The sequence below is a fragment of the Leptonychotes weddellii genome, chromosome 4, assembly GCF_054177405.1.
Source record: "Leptonychotes weddellii isolate Sample4059 chromosome 4, ASM5417740v2, whole genome shotgun sequence".
NCBI classification, from domain to species: domain Eukaryota; kingdom Metazoa; phylum Chordata; class Mammalia; order Carnivora; family Phocidae; genus Leptonychotes; species Leptonychotes weddellii.
Genome location: NC_138372.1, coordinates 144162018 through 144179884, shown reverse-complemented (window position 1 = coordinate 144179884; position 17867 = coordinate 144162018). Strand labels below are relative to the sequence as shown.

The 17867-nt window shown below is 35.3% G+C and overlaps 1 protein-coding gene across 3 annotated transcripts in view; it reads left to right on the top strand.

The window, feature by feature from the left end:
- EIF3E (eukaryotic translation initiation factor 3 subunit E) overlaps window positions 1-17867 on the top strand; it is a 49991-nt gene that overhangs the window by 13780 nt on the left and 18344 nt on the right. For all 3 annotated transcript variants that reach the window (XM_081816403.1, XM_081816402.1, XM_081816401.1), the window contains 2 exons: window positions 1193-1318; window positions 2058-2182. In XM_081816403.1, coding sequence (XP_081672529.1) covers window positions 1193-1318; window positions 2058-2182 — 251 coding nt within the window. The remainder of the gene's footprint in view (window positions 1-1192; window positions 1319-2057; window positions 2183-17867) is intronic.

The window sequence follows — 17867 nt, the reverse complement described above, 5'->3', positions numbered from 1 at the left end:
TAGATGTTTTGGGTTTGTGACCCTTTTCCATCAGTGGCAAAAAGAGGTAGATGCCCTTAGTCCTCCTATTTTGTGGTTTAGATTGTGGTATAAAATTTATAGATCTTGGGGCACCTGAGTGGCTCATTTGTTAAGCATTGGACTCTTGGTTTTGACTCAGGTCATGATCTCATGGGTTGTGGGGATTGACCCACTCCCCCCATTGGGCTCTGTGCTCAGTTGGGAATCTGCTTGAAAGATTCTCTCCTTTTGCCCCTCCTCCACTCCTTGGTCTCTAAAAATAAATAGATCTTTAAAAAAATTTATAGCTTTCATAATTAGAAGTGTAGTTTTGGGCAGATTACACTCTCCATGCATGAGTTTCCCCTCTTTAATTAAAATGGGGTTAAAAAATATTTACCTTTTATAATGTTTCTATTAGGATTATGTGAAAAATGAACATTTATTCCTCAGTACGTTATTCCTTTGATAATTATTAATTGTTATTAACTAGTATACCTGCTTTTCTCTAACTCCTTTCATTTGTGTCATAATTTGGATTTTTTTAAAAGATTTTATGTATATATTTGAGAGAACGTGAGAGAGAGAGAGATCATGAGCAGTGGGGAGGGGTAGAGGGAGAAGCAGACTCCCTGCTGAGCAGGGAGCCCGAGATGGGACTCGATCCCAGGACCCTGAGATCTTGCCTGAGCCAAAGGCAGATGCTTAACCGACTGAGCCACCCAGGCACCCTGGGTATTTTTTGTTCTGAAAATAATACTTTTAACACTAGTGCTGTATTCTAGTTTTAAGTTACTCTTTCTGATTTAGACTTGAATATCAAAAAGCTGTGTGTTTTTATTTTTTTAAAGATTTTATTTATATATTTGACAGAGAGATAGCGAGAGAGAGCGAGCAAAGAGCCTGATGTGGGGCTCAATCCCAGGACCCTGGGATCATGATCTGAGCAGAAGGCAGATGCTTAACTGACTGAGCCACCCAGGCACTCCGAGCTAATATTTTTAGTAAATTAAGTTAAATGGAAACTGAATTAGTTTAGCAGTGTGATCCAATAAGGACTTAGATAATTACTGTTTGGGTTAGAAAGCTACAGGTCTTTTAGTAGGGTAGGTGAATATGTAAGGTATAAAATATACAGTATCTTTTTTTCCTAGAATATTCAGAATATAATTAATTATGATTGCTTAAACAGGTTCCAGCAACAGATAGAAATGCTTTGAGTTCACTCTGGGGGAAATTGGCCTCTGAAATCTTAATGCAGAATTGGGATGCAGCTATGGAAGACCTTACGCGGTTAAAAGAGACCATAGATAATAATGTGAGTTACATTTTTTCAGGGTGATTTTCTGAAATTTTTGTGTATCCTTCATACTTTCTGATAAAGAAAACACTGTGTACTTTTTTTAAAAAGGTGGGGCGGGGGGAGGGAAGAATGGAAGGAAGGAAGGAGTGAGGGATGGAGGGAGGGAAGAAGGGAAACAAAAATGTTCAGATTAGCTTTTGTTGACTTGACATAAAAATCACAGTGGGTTAGTGGGGTGACTAGTTTCACTGAATCTCCCTGAAAGAAACTGTCAAATTTTTTTTGGCTCTTAGAGAAAAGAACTCAAGTTTTCATCTCTCTTATAACTATTGCACCTTTTTTATTTGTACAGTGAAAATGGCATAATACTATTAGTGCCACCTCAGTGATAGGTCCTCAGTAAAGTCCTATGTAGAAGATGACAGTTTTCACTTATAATTATGTCTAATAAAACAACTTATGGAGTATTTAGTTCAGTCCTTTTAAAATGTTTTCTGGTTTGAGTATAATTTACGGCTTCTATAAAAATGGCTTAGCAGACATTATTGAATCTATTTCTCAGAGCAGGGAGGTAATTTCTAATGTTGAGGTTAGTGCAGAGGGTCTAGGGGATAGGACTTAGATCCTAATGGCCATAGATCATGCCTCAGAAGGTTCTCATTTTTAACTAAAATTCGGAGATCAGCTATGTTTATTCTTTTGCCTCTTTCTCATATATTAAGATTTCCTGTGTATGTATTTTTTAACCCTGTAGTCTGTGAGTTCTCCACTTCAGTCTCTTCAGCAGCGAACATGGCTCATCCACTGGTCTCTGTTCGTTTTCTTCAACCACCCCAAAGGGCGTGATAACATAATTGATCTCTTCCTTTACCAGCCACAGTAAGTTATTTCACTGTATAATTCTGGCTTTCGTTATATGAAATTACATGGATTTTTTTTTTAAACTTAAAAATGCACTTCTAACATTTGAATTTGTTGTCAACCTTTTTTTTTCCCCCTGCACGTGGTAGATTAGCTTATTAATTGAAAAAGCTTACGTGGGGCACCTGGCTGGCTCAGTTGGTTAAGCGTCTGCCTTTGGCTCAGGTCATGATACCAGGGCCCAGGGATGAGCAGCCCCACATGGGGCTCCCTCTGCCGCTCCCCCTGCCTGTGCTCCCTCTCTCTCTCTCTCAAATAAACAAAATCTTAAAAAAAGAAAAGAAAAAGCTTACACGTAATTCTAGTAAATTATTTGAAAAACATACTTTAAGCCTGTTGAAGTGCTATTTAGTGTGTTTCCTGTGCCAGTAGAATAGGCATCATGTAGAATCTCATGGTTCTACCTTACCCTAGAAGAACTGAATCAGAATCTCCATCTTAACAAGATCCCAGGTAATTAATATTTTAACTAAAGCTTTAGAATTAGGGCTCCAGGCCAAATTACACGGAAGAAATAAATACATCCCAGAATCCTTTATATCATTGCTCAATTATCCAACTTTTGGTGCTGAGAAATTCACTATGAACTAGACTATTCTATTGTTAGCTACAAATCATTTTTAAAAATTTATTTTTCCGTTTGAGCTTAAGTGCCTTTGAATCTTATTTCTTATTTGGTTAGAACAACAGAAAACAAAACTGCTTGGTGGAAACACTTAGATATTTGAAGATAATTTTTCTGTATCTCTTCCTTCAGGCTGAATATCTATGGTTTTATCAAGTGTGTAATTTTTCAGACTTTTTAGTATTTTGGTTGCCCTCCTTAGATAACTGCCAGTTTATCCACAGTCTTCTCAAAATACGGATCTTTAAAATTCCCAGGATTGTTACTTGAGTTTTGTGGATTACAGGGGCAGTGTTAGCTTCTTGACCTGTATGTGTGCTTATATAAACATAGTTCAAGATTGGAGTAACATTCGCATTTCCTACATGGTGTGGCTTATATTGACTATATTGTTAGCTAAACTTCGTATAAACATCCTTGGGCCATACTTTTGTTATATGTTAACCTAAATGAAGATATAGTAGTTACATTTCACTTGATTTCTGCTTATTATTTTCTGTCAAATTATGATTTTAATATTTTTCTCTAAAATGCATATATATTTTAATTTATAAAGGTATAGCTTAGAAATAGATGGTGTAATACCTTTCTGAATTAAAACATCAGTGAAGATTGAATAACCTGTTTTTAAGTTGTTTTGTAATTTCCAAAGTCTTGAAAATAGTATCTATGGCAATATTTTTGGATAAGTTGATAGGATATTCTAAACTGAGTCACATAAATAAATGTGACTTTAATAAGTGTACTTTAATAAATGTACTTTAAATGCTCATTTTAGTAAGATTTTTTAAGACTCTAAAATATTTGACCTCTTCAGTGAAGTTGTTAACATAATCAACAGCACTTGGAATTTAAAAGAAATTAAGCTATTAGTGGTAATACAGATGAAAAATATCCAGCCAACTGAGAAATGCTAGTAACTTTTTTTATGGAGAATCAGGGAACCATTTTTAAATGGTGTATATTCTGTTTTTTGCATTAAATGCTAAATATTCCCCTGAATCTGGTAAAAAGAAGCAGTCTTAACAGAAATATTAACATTGCAATGTAAATTCAGTATTAATGTATTTAGTCAGTATTTTAATGACATGGTGACCTAGTATGTTAAAATCAAACATAGGCAGAGGAGTTTTTGTAACAGGATTGTTTTTCTTTCCTTGAAAAAAGAAAAAAACAACTACATGGCATTAGATAAGATAAAAGACAATATGATCTTTGCATCCCATTTTAAATATAAATGATAAGAGGTGAAATTTTATAATTTACATAGCATTGTATTTCTTTTTTTTATTAGAGATATTTTATAGTACTTAAGTATGCCTTCTAGATTCACATTATTCACTAATGTATACATAATAGCCTCGTTCTGAGCTGTTATTCCTTAAGCACATCCTGTTTGTGGGAAATTCACTGTTAAAATTGTATATATACAGTTTTTAAATTGTATTTGGTATATATTTTACTGTTTGCTGAATGCCATGATAAATTATTTATAATCTGAAAAGTTACATAAATCATCGTCTGTATGTTGAATTAAGTGAAAGGCTAGTGGGAAGGATTTAAAAAACCAAAAACAATTAATTGTACACTAAAATGAGATCCTAGAAGGGTGTCATACTTGGTTCTGGGCTTTAGCATGGTAAACTCAGCAACTTTATTTGGCAGTATCTTAAAGGTAGATTTATGAAGAACAAAGCTGAACCAGCTTCAGAAAAACTGATTTATAAAACCAGAATGCCATCAGTAATTCATAATGAGGAGTGTAAGTGGTAGGAGTGAGTTTCTGATTCAGATTACAGGGGCAATGTTAGCTTCTTGAGGAGGAGTCTGTAAGTTTCACGCATAGGAAGCCATATAATAAAGAGAAGGTTGCTTTAAGAGTACTTGGAATCAGAATGGAAAGTTAATTTGTGACTGGACTGTTAATGGCACCATCAGGTTAAGCTGGCCTAACATATGTATCTTCACAGTAGGACTGTTCTTGCACTAGGACCAGATGATGAACATTTTTTGATTTGTCACCCTAAACATTTGGATGGGCATTTCTGAGATTTGCTTTTTTATTTCTCTTTTCATAATTCCATTTCAGATCAGTACTTCTCACTGTGTTCCTACTCACATCCCCCATTCTGATTTAAATATGTTAATGTCTTTTATCAAGTTCTCAAGTCTTCCTGATCTGGGAGCTTTCTCGTATCAGAGAGTAAATTGATTAATCGCTTTCTGCTGTGGTACACTTTTTATTTAATCTTCTCTGGGCAGTGATTCTTGAGAGGTACCCTTTGAGAAGTACTTTTATGCAACCATTACATTTTAGAAGAAGCTTTTTTATTTGTGATACTGACAATTACAATCTCATGCAATAGTTGAGACACATCAATATTGGATGAATCTGGAGTATCCAGGAAAATGACTAATAAATCACTGTGAGAAATTTGGGAATGTTGGTTAGTAAAATAGCTACATACCTGTCTTTTATGTTAAACTATCTGTGCCTCTTATAGAAAAGGTGTTTTCTGAGAATTTTAAAAAAGAATTAAGGATATATTTCTCAGTATTTATGGACATTAACCAAACATTCATTCAAATGAAAAGAGATTAAAAATAACACTAACGTGGGGCGCCTGGGTGGCCCAGTCATTAAGCATCTGCCTTCGACTCAGGTCATGGTCCCAGGGTCCTGGGATCGAGCCCCGCATTGGGCTCCCTGCTCGGCAGGAAGCCTGCTTCTCCCTCTCCCACTCCCCCTGCTTGTGTTCCCTCTCTCGCTGTGTCTCTCTCTACCAAATAAATAAAATCTTAAAAAAAATAAAATAACACTAACGTTAGTATTTTGTCTGTGTCCTGATTAATAAATTCTGTAAGATTTCTTAAGAGTTGATTAATGCCCCAAAATCAGGTGTGGGAGGAAGAGCCTATTCGGAATGTGCAGATTGGACCCAGGCATTGGCCTGTTAACACCTGGCTGTGATCCTGACACTTAGGGGATGGGTTAAGGATAAGAACAGCTCCTCCTGAAGTAAGCCATAGGAACCATTAGGAATTGGCTTTCCATGGTACTACTTACTAGTAGGCCCACTCTTCTGTGTTTTTTGCAGTTACATATGTATTTAGAAAGGAATATTAAATTTAACAGGCTCTTTGAATATTTTCAAGTAATGAAAAGAAGCATGCAAACAAGAAAAATAAAAGTATTCAAACCCACTGTGAAAATTCTGTAATACAATACAAGAGGGGAACAAGATGCATCAATTCCTGACAACCTTATGGCTTATATGAAATTTTTTTTTTTTTAAAGATTTTATTTATTTATTTGACAGAGAGACACACAGCGAGAGAAGGAACACAAGCAGGGGGAGTGGGAGAGAGAGAAGCAGGCTTCCCGCGGAGCAGGGAGCCTGATGCGGGTCTCAATCCCAGGACCCTGGGATCATGACCCGAGCCAAAGGCAGACGCTTAACGACTGAGCCACCCAGGCGCCCTGGCTTATATGAAATTTTAAAGGCATATAGAATATGTTTATTAATTAGTAGAACCATTTGTTATGGATACTAGAAATACAAAGGTAGTTCTGTTGAGATTGCAGAAAGTGTTAAGATAAAAATCAAACTGGGGTGCCTGGGTGGCTCAGTGGGTTAAGCATCTGCCTTTGGCTCAGGTCAGGATCCCAGGGCCCTGCTCATCAGAAGTCTGCTTCTCCCTCTCCCTTTGCCCCTTCCCCCACTCATGCTCTCGCTCGTGCTCTCTCTCTCTCTCTGAAATAAATAAAATCTTTAAAAAAAGATAAACTTTGCAAAAGGTAAAAAATGCAAAAAAGTAGGTTATTTTAAAAAACTTAATTCCAGTATAGTTAACATACAGGGTTATATTAGTTTCAGGTGTACAATATATTGATTTCAGCAATTCTGTACATTTCTCAGTGCCCATCACAATAAGTGTACTCTTAATCCCCTTCACTTGTTTCAACCATGCCCCCACCCACCTCTCCTCTGGTGACCATCAGTTTGTTCTCTATAGTTAAGAGTGTTTTTTGGTTTATCTCTTTTTTTCCTTTGTTTAGTTTCTTAAATTCCACATATGAGTGAAATCATGGTATTTTCTTTCTCTGAATGACTTCACTTAGCATTATATTCTTTAGATCCATCTATGTTGTTGCAAATGGCAAGATGTCATTCTTTTTTATGGCTGAGCAATATTCCATTATATATTTATATATATATATATGTATATATATATATCTTTATCCATTCATCTATCAATGGACAACTTGGGCTGCTTCCATAATTTGGGTATTGTTAATAATGCTGCAATAAACAAGGAGTGTGTTTATCTTTTCAAATTAGTTTTTTTGTATTCTTTGGGTAAATACCCAGTAGTGGAATTACTGGATTATATGGTAATTCTATTTTTAAGTTTTTGAGGAATCATTATACTGTTTTCCAGAGTGGCTACACCAGTTTGCATTCCCACCAACAGTGCATGGGGGTTCTTTTTTCTCCACATCTTTGCCAACAATTGTTGTCTCCTGTGTTTTTGATTTTCGCCATTCTGACAGGTGTGAGGTGATAACTCATTTTGATTTTGATTAGCATTTTTCTGATGAATGATGTTGAACATTTTATGTTCTGTTGGTCATATGTATGTCTTTGGAGAAATGTCTCTTCATGTCTCTGGCCAGTTTTATATTATTTGTTGTTGTTGGGTTTTTGTTGGATTTTTTTGGTGTTGAGTTGTATAAATTCCTTATATATTTTGGATACTAACCTTTTATCAGATACGTCCTTTGCAGATGTCTTCTCCCATTCACTAGGTTGTCTTTTAGTTTTGCTGACTGCTTTCTTTGCTGTGCAGAAGCTTTTTATTTTGATGTAGTACTTTGCTTTTGTTTTTTTTTCCTTGCCTCAGGAGACATTCTAGAAAAATTTTGCTATGGACGATGTCAGAGAAATTACTATCTATGCTCTTTTCTAGGATTTTTATAGTTTCAAGTCTCATATTTAGATCCTTAATGCACTTTGAGTTTATTTTGTATATGGTGTAAGAAAGTGGTTCAGTTTTTATTTTACATGTGGCTCTCCAGTTTTACCAATTCCATTTATTGAAGATCATCTTTTTCCCATTGCATATCCTTGCCTGCTTAGTCAAAGATTAATTAACCTTATATATGTGTTTTTATTTCTGGGCTCTCTGTTCTGTTCCATTGATCTCTGTGTCTGTTTTGATTACTACAGCTTTGCAGCGTATCTTGATATCTGGGATTCTGATACCTTCAGTTATGCCTTCTTTTTCAAAATTGCCTTGGCTATTTGGGGTCTTTTGTGGTTCCATACAAATTTTAGGATTATTTGTTCTAATTCTGTGAAAAAAGCTATTGGTATTTTGGTAGGGATTGTGTTAAATCTGCAGATTGCACATTTTAACAGTATTTGTTCTCCCAGTCTGGGAGCATAGAATATCTTTCATTTGTGTTGTCTTTAGTTTCTTTCATTAGTGTTTTATAGTTTGCAGAGTACAGATCTTTTGCCTCTTTGGTTAAGTTTATTCCTAGGTATTTTACTATTTTTGATGCAATCATAACTGGTATTATTTTATTTCTACTAGTTTATTAATAGTGTATAGAAATGCAGCGGATTTCTGTAAATTGCTTTTTTATCCTGCGACCTTACTGAATTCATTTATCGGTTCTAGTAGTTTTGGAGTGGAATCTTTCGGGCTTTCTATATTTAGTGTCATGTCATCTGCAAATAGTGAAGGTTTTGCTTCCTTACCAATTTGGATGCTTTTTATTTCTCTTTCTTGTCTGATTGCTCTAACTAGGACTTCCAGGACAATGTTGAATAAAAGTGTTGAGAGTCCACATCCTTATCTTGTTCCTTAGGGGGAAAGCTCTTAAGTTTTTCACCATTGAGTGGGATGTTACCTGTGAGTTTTTCATATATTGTCTTTATTGTGTTGAGGTGTGTTTCCTCTAGACCTATTTTGTTGAATGCTTTTAACATCAAATGCTTTTCTGGCATCTATTTAAGTGGATCATATGGTTTTTATCCTTTCTCATATTGATGTGATATGTATCATGTTGATTGATTTGTAAATATTGAACCATCCTTGCATCCTAGGAATCAATCCCACTTGATTGTGCTGAATGATTTTTTTGTATTGTTGAATTTGGTTTGCTAATATTTTGTTGAGGATTTTTGCATCTATTTTCATCAGAGAGGTTGACTTGTAGTTCTCTTTGTTAGTAGTGCCTTTATCTGATGTTGGTATCAGGGTAATGCTGGCCACATAGGACATATTTGGACGCTTCCCTTCCTCTTGTATTTTTTATGAATAATTTGAGAAAAATAGGTTTAAATTTTGGTAGAATTCACCTGTGCAGCTTTCTAGTGCTGGACTTTTGTTTGCTGGGAGTCTTTTGATTACTGATTGAATTTCAACGTTGGTAGTTGGTAAGATTTGCATGGGTCTCTTGTGATGGGAGCCTGGAGCCACTTGAGAAAACTCCTGCTGCAGGGCTGGAGGGGGTGGGTATATGGTGCCAGCTTGGTCCTAGCTGGTCTGTCGTGGGAGGAGATCTGCAGCCTCTTGGGAGGGAGGCTGAGAGGGGTTGGAAGGGGTGGGTTTTCAGAAGGTCAGGGGGTGGCCAGTGAGGATGGGTAGTGTCAGGAAGGTTTGTGCATTGTCTACTGTGGGAGGAGACCTGGTGCCAACTCTTGGCTGGAGAGGGTGTGTCCACAGGAGAATGTGGGGGTGTGGTGCCTTGTTAGCAAGCTAGGTGGAGAGTGTTGGCTGCACTGGTTCCTTGCAGGTACCCAGGTATCTGAGAGGCAAGGGAGGGAAATGGCGCCTGCCATCTCTTTTGTTCTGGGAGAAGTCTTCCAAGAGTCCCTGCCCCTCCAGCATAGGCTTTGAGATTAGTAAACAGATCTCCCTCCTGCATACCCCAGGTATTTTTTTCAAACTGCTGCTTTTATGGCTGTATCTTCTAGAGGCTGTTTTTTGTGCTCTTTAGGGGTGATGACTCAGTTTCCCTCCCTTTTGGCTCTCCCAGAGCCACACACTGATTTTAAAGTTCCAGGTGTTAAGCACTGATGGAACAACTGATGAAATTCCATGCTTCTGGTTTTCAAAGCCAAATGTTATAGGGATTTGTCTTCCCTGTTTGCGCTTCTGTGCCTGGGGTGCTTGGCATGAGGTTCCTTTTCTCTCCCCACTTCAAGCCCAAGGCATCCCTGTTTTATGAACAGTCCCTTTGCTCTTTTTAGCTCCCACCCACATCTCTGCCCTTTCTATTCACTTCATTGCGGCCTCTTTTTTACATTGGGCCGTGGAGAGTCTGTTCTGCCAGTCCTCAGGTTGTTCTGTGGGTTATTTACACTGTCGTGGGTGTTACTTAGTTGTATCCATAGGATGAGGTGAGCTTAGGATCTTCCTACTCTGCTGTCTTCCCCAGAACTCCTCCTAAAAAAAGGTAGATTTTTAAAAAAATTTTAAGGTAAGATAGAGGTTCATGGTCATAGAAATATAATTGAAGTAACAATTTAGAATTAAGACTATTATGAAGCTATTCTAGATTAATAGGTACAATTCATTTGTAATTCCATGGTTCATACACAAAAAAGACAATACCTTTTGCCATTTAAAATCTGATAAGTTTAAAAATATATAAATTTTATAGATTGTAGTTTCTGGACAGAATACAATAAACCTATAAATTATTCGAAGTCTTAAAAAGAACTGAATCAAAGAAGAGAGTAAGTGTTAATAAACAAAATTTTGTGAAAGCAACACTCGGATTAATTCATAGCCTTGAGTACTTATTCAGCTTTTAAAACCTTGATTGAAAGTACAGAAAAAAACAACAAAGGCAGTGAAAATTAGCAATATAAAATGTTGAAATTACTAACATTAAAACTGGTAATTTCATTTCAAGAATGAAGAGAGAGAAATGAAAATGGCTTTATAAAAAAAATAAATAAATAAATAAAAAAAAAAAGAAAATGGCTTTATATGACAAGTGATATAATTAAATTACAAGGAATTCTATGTATACTTGCACCATATTCTCCAAAACCTGAAATGCCCTAGGTGACACAAGTTGTTACCTTATCAGATCAGTGAAGTGAGGAAGGAATTTTGAGATGTTTTTGTTTTGTTTTGTTTTTCAGTGATTCCACTAAAAGGACTCTGGGTTCTGATCGATTTATTGCTCATTTTGGTGCATTAGAGAACATATGTGTATAGAGAGAGATTGTCTTCATTTATCTTTGTAAGGCAAATAGGACTCTATTGGAGTATCCAAAAAGAGCTTTGCACTCCCTCCAAGACCCAAATTAATATAAATACAGAGAAGCTATTGCATGTTTATTAAAAAAGAAAGTAGACATTAAAATTATCTTTGGAATGTAATTGTTAGAAGTGAATGGTCCTTAAGCTTTTTGGTCTTAGAACCCTTTCATACTGTGAAGAATTGTTGAGTGTAATTTTGTTTGTGTTGGCTAAATTTATTATCTATACTGTATTAGAAATTAAAACGGAAAATAAAAATATATTTCATAATTGACAAGTAGTAAATTGATTATAGTTGACTTTTTTTTTTAATAACTTAAAAACAAAAATTTAGTTAGAGCAGTGACATTTTACATTTTTGCAGACTTTTCAATACTGGCATAAACTATATTTTCATACCTGATGTTATTTTGTCTGAAGGATATGAAGAAAACCTAGCCTTACACATACATGTATTTACAAAAGAGCTGTTTTACTAGCCTTTTCAGATAGTTGTGAATATTCTTTTTTGGTAATCCAACAAAACAAGTAGTAGTACTTTAAAGGTTATTATTAAGTGGAATCTGAAACTTTATTCAGTTTTTTGGATCTAAACTATACTGGTATTCTAAACTATAGTGGTCAGTCTTGCACCTTAGTGGGTCTTGTACCCATGCCCTTATAATTATCATGCATTGATTGTTTGGGAAATCTTGGATCTGTGGGTTATTCAGGTATTCCAAATATGTTGACATACATAAAATACCCAAAAAATCACCCATCTGTATCACCACTAAACCCATTAGAAAAGGCTTAACGTATTGGAAAGTAGTCAAGCTGTTGGTGACAGATATTTTCCAAAATTCTACTTTCATGGGAAAGGTCTCATTTTATCTTTTTTTTTTTCTTGAAGTTTAGGCTCACTTTATTTTCTAGAAAGTGTCTGCCAAATACCCAATTCTGAATAGCTTTGGTGTATCTGTCACTCATTGTTTCAAGTAAAAATAGTGTTCTGTGAGAAAAACAGTTAAGCTTACAACTCAGTTGTACAAGTGCTTTTCCTTAAGATAACTGTGATACTGAAGTATATAGCAGAAGAGCATTATACATACTTCCCATTAAGTCATACAGAATATTAAAAAGATTAGTATGCAGGAGTTGAAATTTTTTTTTAATTAACAATCTGTACTGCTAATCAAGGGCAGTTGAAACTTGCTTCATTTATTTTTTTTAACTGCAAGAGTGTGGTAGTGAAAAAAAACAGTGACTACTACTAGTATAGAATGATGCCACTATCCTGATTTGTTCTAAGGTACTCAAAATTTCATTTATTTGTTTGTTTACAATTCAGTGAATTTTAGTAACTTTATCAGGTGTTGGCACCATCACCATAAATCAGTTTTTGAACATTTTCAACTGGCTACTAAGAATCTTCATAGCCGTGGAACTTTTTAAACAGAAACAGCCTTTTAGCACAATGTGGAAAATAAACTACTCCAGTAGGATTACAGCTTTCATTTTTCACTAAAATATTGTGCTTACTCTTCTCTCTGTAAGGTTAGGTTACCATCAATAGTCTCCCTCAATAGTAATCCCTTCATGGTTTATTTAGAGTTTTGCTTGATTCTAACTTTTTTCTTATGAGAATATACCCAGTTGGCTTGACAGATCATTGTTTCAGCCATTTTTCTAGATTGTATATTCTTCAAGTGGAGTAGCTACTAGAAAGTAGTAATTTGCATTTGTATGTCTACAATCAGTATGTGCTTTTCAGTTGTCTTTGATAAATGTAAAAACTGGTGAAGTTTTATTCTTCCTGCTTTCAATTTCTAATAGCACAGTAATACAGTTAAATGTAGTTCATTGAGTATATTAATTGATAAAATTGTGTTAAATTGATAGTTCATGTGGATTGTGGACTTTAGGATTTTTGTAAAATAAAAAAGTACTTTGTTGATAATTTATACTTTTGTCCTTGAGGTGAAAGTTCAGATGCCAGTGCAGGTTAAATAAAGTCTTACATCATATATATTACCATTTCTGCCGTAATTTATTCTGAATCTAAAATGGAGATGATTTACACATTTGAAAAATGTTGAACTTTTAAATGTAACATTATACAGAAGATAAGGTATCAGGTGTAAGAGAAGTGTTCATAGACTAATAAGAGATGAGGCTTTGTCACCAAGTGTAGATGCTATTACAGAAAAGAATGCATTTGTAAACAATGCCCTAGTTATTACTCTCCATTGTAAAAAGATTGAAAGTTCAGTTTGAATTAAACACTCCTTTGAGTGTTTTCTAAATAAAAATAACATAAACACCCTAAGAAATTTCACGTTTTACCATTAATAGTCAGCTGGGTGGTATTCATACGTTGTCCTGACTGACCTTTCCATCTTTATTTTTCCTATTTTCTAATTGTTCCTGATAAGAAAACTCTTTTTCATGCAGGTATCTTACCTATTCTAGCTCAGGATGATGACCTTTAAGGTTTCCATCTAAAATAAAAATAAAAATTTGTCCTCTGATGTTCTGCTAAGTGTCCTGCATTGTTTTTTGTTTTTGTTTTTGTTAGCCTGTCTTTCCAGAAATGCCCTTCTCTTTTTTTTGAACCTCCGTCTAAGCCTGCCTGTGTTTGAAGATCCAGTTCAGGTTTACTTTATCGTTCATGAAGTCCTGTATATTGTGCCTACTTTATATTTGATATTTAATTATTTAATGTCTTTAAAATAATTTATAATTGCTTTATTTTTCCTACTAGAGTATAAGCATATTTGAGGGCAGAATTTTTATTCTCTCTGTTCTTGTAGTATCTGGCACATGATAGATACTTAAATATTTTTTTATTTTGGGCTATTCAGTGTTAGAAAACACTGTAAAAAAGTTCCATAAAACTGTACAATTGGGGTTGTACTAGAGAAAAAATATACTAAAACATTTTTAATTACCTATCATGAAATTATACCTCAGAACACAGTAAATATCAATACTCTTATTTAAAAGAAAAAATAATAGGGATGCCTGGGTGGCTCAGTTGGTTAAGCGTCTAACTCTTGATCTCAGCTTAGGTCTTGATCCTCAGGGTCATGAGTTCAAGCCGCATGTTGGGCTCCACACCGGGTGTGGAGCCTACTTTAAAAAAAAAAGAAAAATAATAAAGTTAGATTCCAAAATAGGAGAGTTACAGCCTCTGTTCTTAAATAGTTTATAATCCAAACAAGTAATACAAGAAGTAGCATAAGAACATATTTAACTAAGGACTGATGTATTGTGCATTACAAATACACAGTAGGTATAACAGCAACCAGTAAGATCTGGAAAAGTTAGAAGAGTCCAGTAAAGATGAAAATTGACCCTTAAATTTTGGTTGACAGGAAAGGAGATTGTAAGAAAGAAAGAGAACAAAAGAGCACAACAGACGTGTAGACTGTTAAACCGCATCTGTGGTTTTGCTTCTACTTGAACTAAAATAAAATATATCATCACTGATCCTACAAGATTGTGAACTAAGATAACTTCAAGTCACTTTTAATCCCCAATCCCCTTCCTTATGTATTGATCTATGTAGATATATATACATAGGAAGGATCACTTCTGTTCTAGAAGGTAGGGAAGTCAGGAGCCATGGTAATGTTATATATTAGGGATCTGGACTGTTGGCTGAATCTGGCTCACTGCCTTTTTTCTTAAGGCCTGTGATCTAAGAATGGCTTTTACCATTCTTATGGTTGAAAAAGGGGTGCCTGGGTCGCTTAGTTGGTTGAGTGTCTGCCTTGGGCTCAGGCCCTGCTCAGTGGGGAGAGCCTGCTTCTCCTTCTCTCCCCTCACCCCACTTGTGTGCTTTCTCTCTCTCTTGCTCTCTCAAATAAATAAAATCTTTTTAAAAAAATGGTTGAAGAAATTAAAAGAAAAATATTTTGTGACATGTGAAATATGAGACTACAGTTTTAGTGTCCATAAGTTTTTATTGGAACACAGCCAGTTTCATTGATCTATATAGTGTCTTTGGCTTCTTTTAAGCTGTAAAGGCAGAGCTGAGTTGTGACAGAGATCATACAATGTTGCATTCTCGTTGACTCACACTGCTCCTCAGTGCACTCTGAATCCCAGTGATGCCATGCTGCAGTTACACCTGGCCAATGTTTCAAGGGTCCTGTGTATTGCCATACTGCAATGCTTTATTACCAGTATGTACTCATCATGTCAAAACAAGACAAGTAGACTTCAAATGTGCTTTTAAGGCACAGTGGAGTGGGGATTATTTTGTTTGAATTAGAAAGCAAAGCATTGAATTGACACCGTAGGTATGCTAAAAGAATGCAGTTTAATTCACATTGCAAGATTGTAATCACTCATTATAATACTCCAACTGACAGCAAAGCAACAATCAGAAAAATTAGAAATTTAAAACAGAATATCTCATCATAGCAGAATTTCCTCACAAAAATTAATGAAAATGAGGCTCAAGCAGGTAAGTTTCTGAGTGGCTCTTGTTTAGCCAGGTAGGGAAAGCCATTTACCAGTGGTGATTCTAAATCATGTTCAGTTGCAGCAGCCAAAGAAATAATGTCCAGAAAAGATAAACTTGTTTAAAAATATTAGCTTTTTGGTGAGAACAGTTAGAGTTGGAGTTATCTGGAGCAACATCAGTTGGTTAAAAAACAAGGCACATGATTTTTAGTGATTTTCCTTGGCTCTTGAGGAGTCAACAGATGTTACCAATGTGGCTTAGTTGTTGATTTGAGGAATCATTGTTGGATTTGAAGTGACTAAAGAATATGACTTTATGAATAAGTAGTCTCTGTGGAACAGCTACAGATGAAAATATTTTCAAAGTTGATAAAACACTAATTTAATACAACCTGAAGTGGAATCTGCTAAGATGTGTTAAAACTTGGTGGCAAATATGTATGGAGGAAAAAAAAAGAGGTTTTTCAAAGCCTATGGTTATTTGTTACATTATTCATCACCAGATACTTTGTGGAAAATCCTTGAATCTGTGGTGTATTCTCTCTTTCTTTCCTTCTTTCCTTTCTTTCTTTCAGAGAGAGTGAGCGAGCAGGGGGGAGGGGCAGAGGGAAAGGAAGAAGGAGAATCTTAAGCAGGCCCCACACCCAGCATAGAGCCCAATGCATGTCTTGATCTCACCACCCTGAGATCGTGCCCTGAGCCAAAATCAAGAGTTGGACGCTTAATTACCTGAGCCACCCAGGTACCCCGTGTGGTATATTTTTGTCAGCAGTGAACTTCTCTTGCTCCTGTGGACTTAACTGTTACCAGTCCATGAATTTTTGTCAGAAATAGAATGTCTTGGCTTTCTCTACTTAACAACAGTTGGGTGGCTTAGCAATGGCAGTTCCAGTGTGACTTTTTTTGAGCCTGGGGCAAGATTGAATTTTTTCTGAATGAGAAAAATTGCCCTCAAACATTATTATCAAGCCTTGGGTGGCTCTGGAAATTAACTTTTGCTGTACCTTGTTAATGTTTCTTAATTCACCCTAAAATTAACAAAACAAAATAGTGTTCATATGGAAAAACTATATTGCAGTAGTCACTTTAATGACAACTAACATAGCATGAATAACAAATAATGTCCAGCTGCTTTATATGTTTTCTGTTCTTTCACATGGTAAAACAAGAAGGGAGACCTTCATTCCCACACAGATTTGTAGCAGATATATTTTTTCAAGCTCAAATTATAATTCCAGAGTTTTAGACCTCATTGTAAATACAAAGGAAATTTCCATATTTCTTTTTTTTTTTTTTTTTTTAAGATTTTATTTATTTATTTGACAGAGAGAGAGACAGGGAAAGAGGGAACCACAGGCAGGGGGAATGGGAGAGGGAGAAGCAGGCTTCCCGCTGAACAGGGAGCCCGATGCGGGGCTCGATCCCAGGACCCTGGAATCATGACCTGACCCAAAGGCAGACACTTAACGACTGAGCAACCCAGGCACCCGGGAATTTCCATATTCCTAAATTTACTTAACTGTGCTATTGAATTGGAAGTGATTTATATGCAGTGTAATGACACCCTAAAGGACAGTATCAAAAGAAGAATTTAACAGAGTTCTGTAATGCCTTCCAGGTGATAAATATGATAAATTAAAATCATATTTCTATCAACTGATACCAGTTTTTGGTAATACTAGATTCATGAAAAACATTTACAAAGACTGAGTATGTAAATTTTCATTACAGAACAGCATTAACAGATAAACATTTGCAATAAATTTTAATGTTAGGATCTCTAACTTAGAATGCAATTAAGCAAAATTATCCCCAATAGATAAATGCTGTTGTTCTCATTAGTAGATAATTATAAAAAAAATCATACTTCACTATTAATATTTTGAGTTTTATCAATAAAATATTTTGGAAATTTGTTTTCTTTTCATACAAGTACCTGTACGATATTCTCAATTGTGCCTCCTGGCCTGCAAAACCTAAAATATTTATTATCTGGCCTTTTACAAAAGTTTTGCTAACACCTACCATATATTCTCAAAAAGAGTGGGATATGATTTCCCAAGAAGTTATCCTCCATTAAAAACAATGAAGATACATGTGATGCAGTGATATAAAGCTAGGGTAAGTAAAATATGTTTAACATCTTATACAATAAACTTAGTTTTTTAAATCATATGGATAAGTTTGAGTTCCAGAAATGCTTACTAAAATTACTTCAAAATCAGTATTGAAAAACAGTCGTCCTTTCTTGTGCTTGTACATGAGATCTCTGGCAAG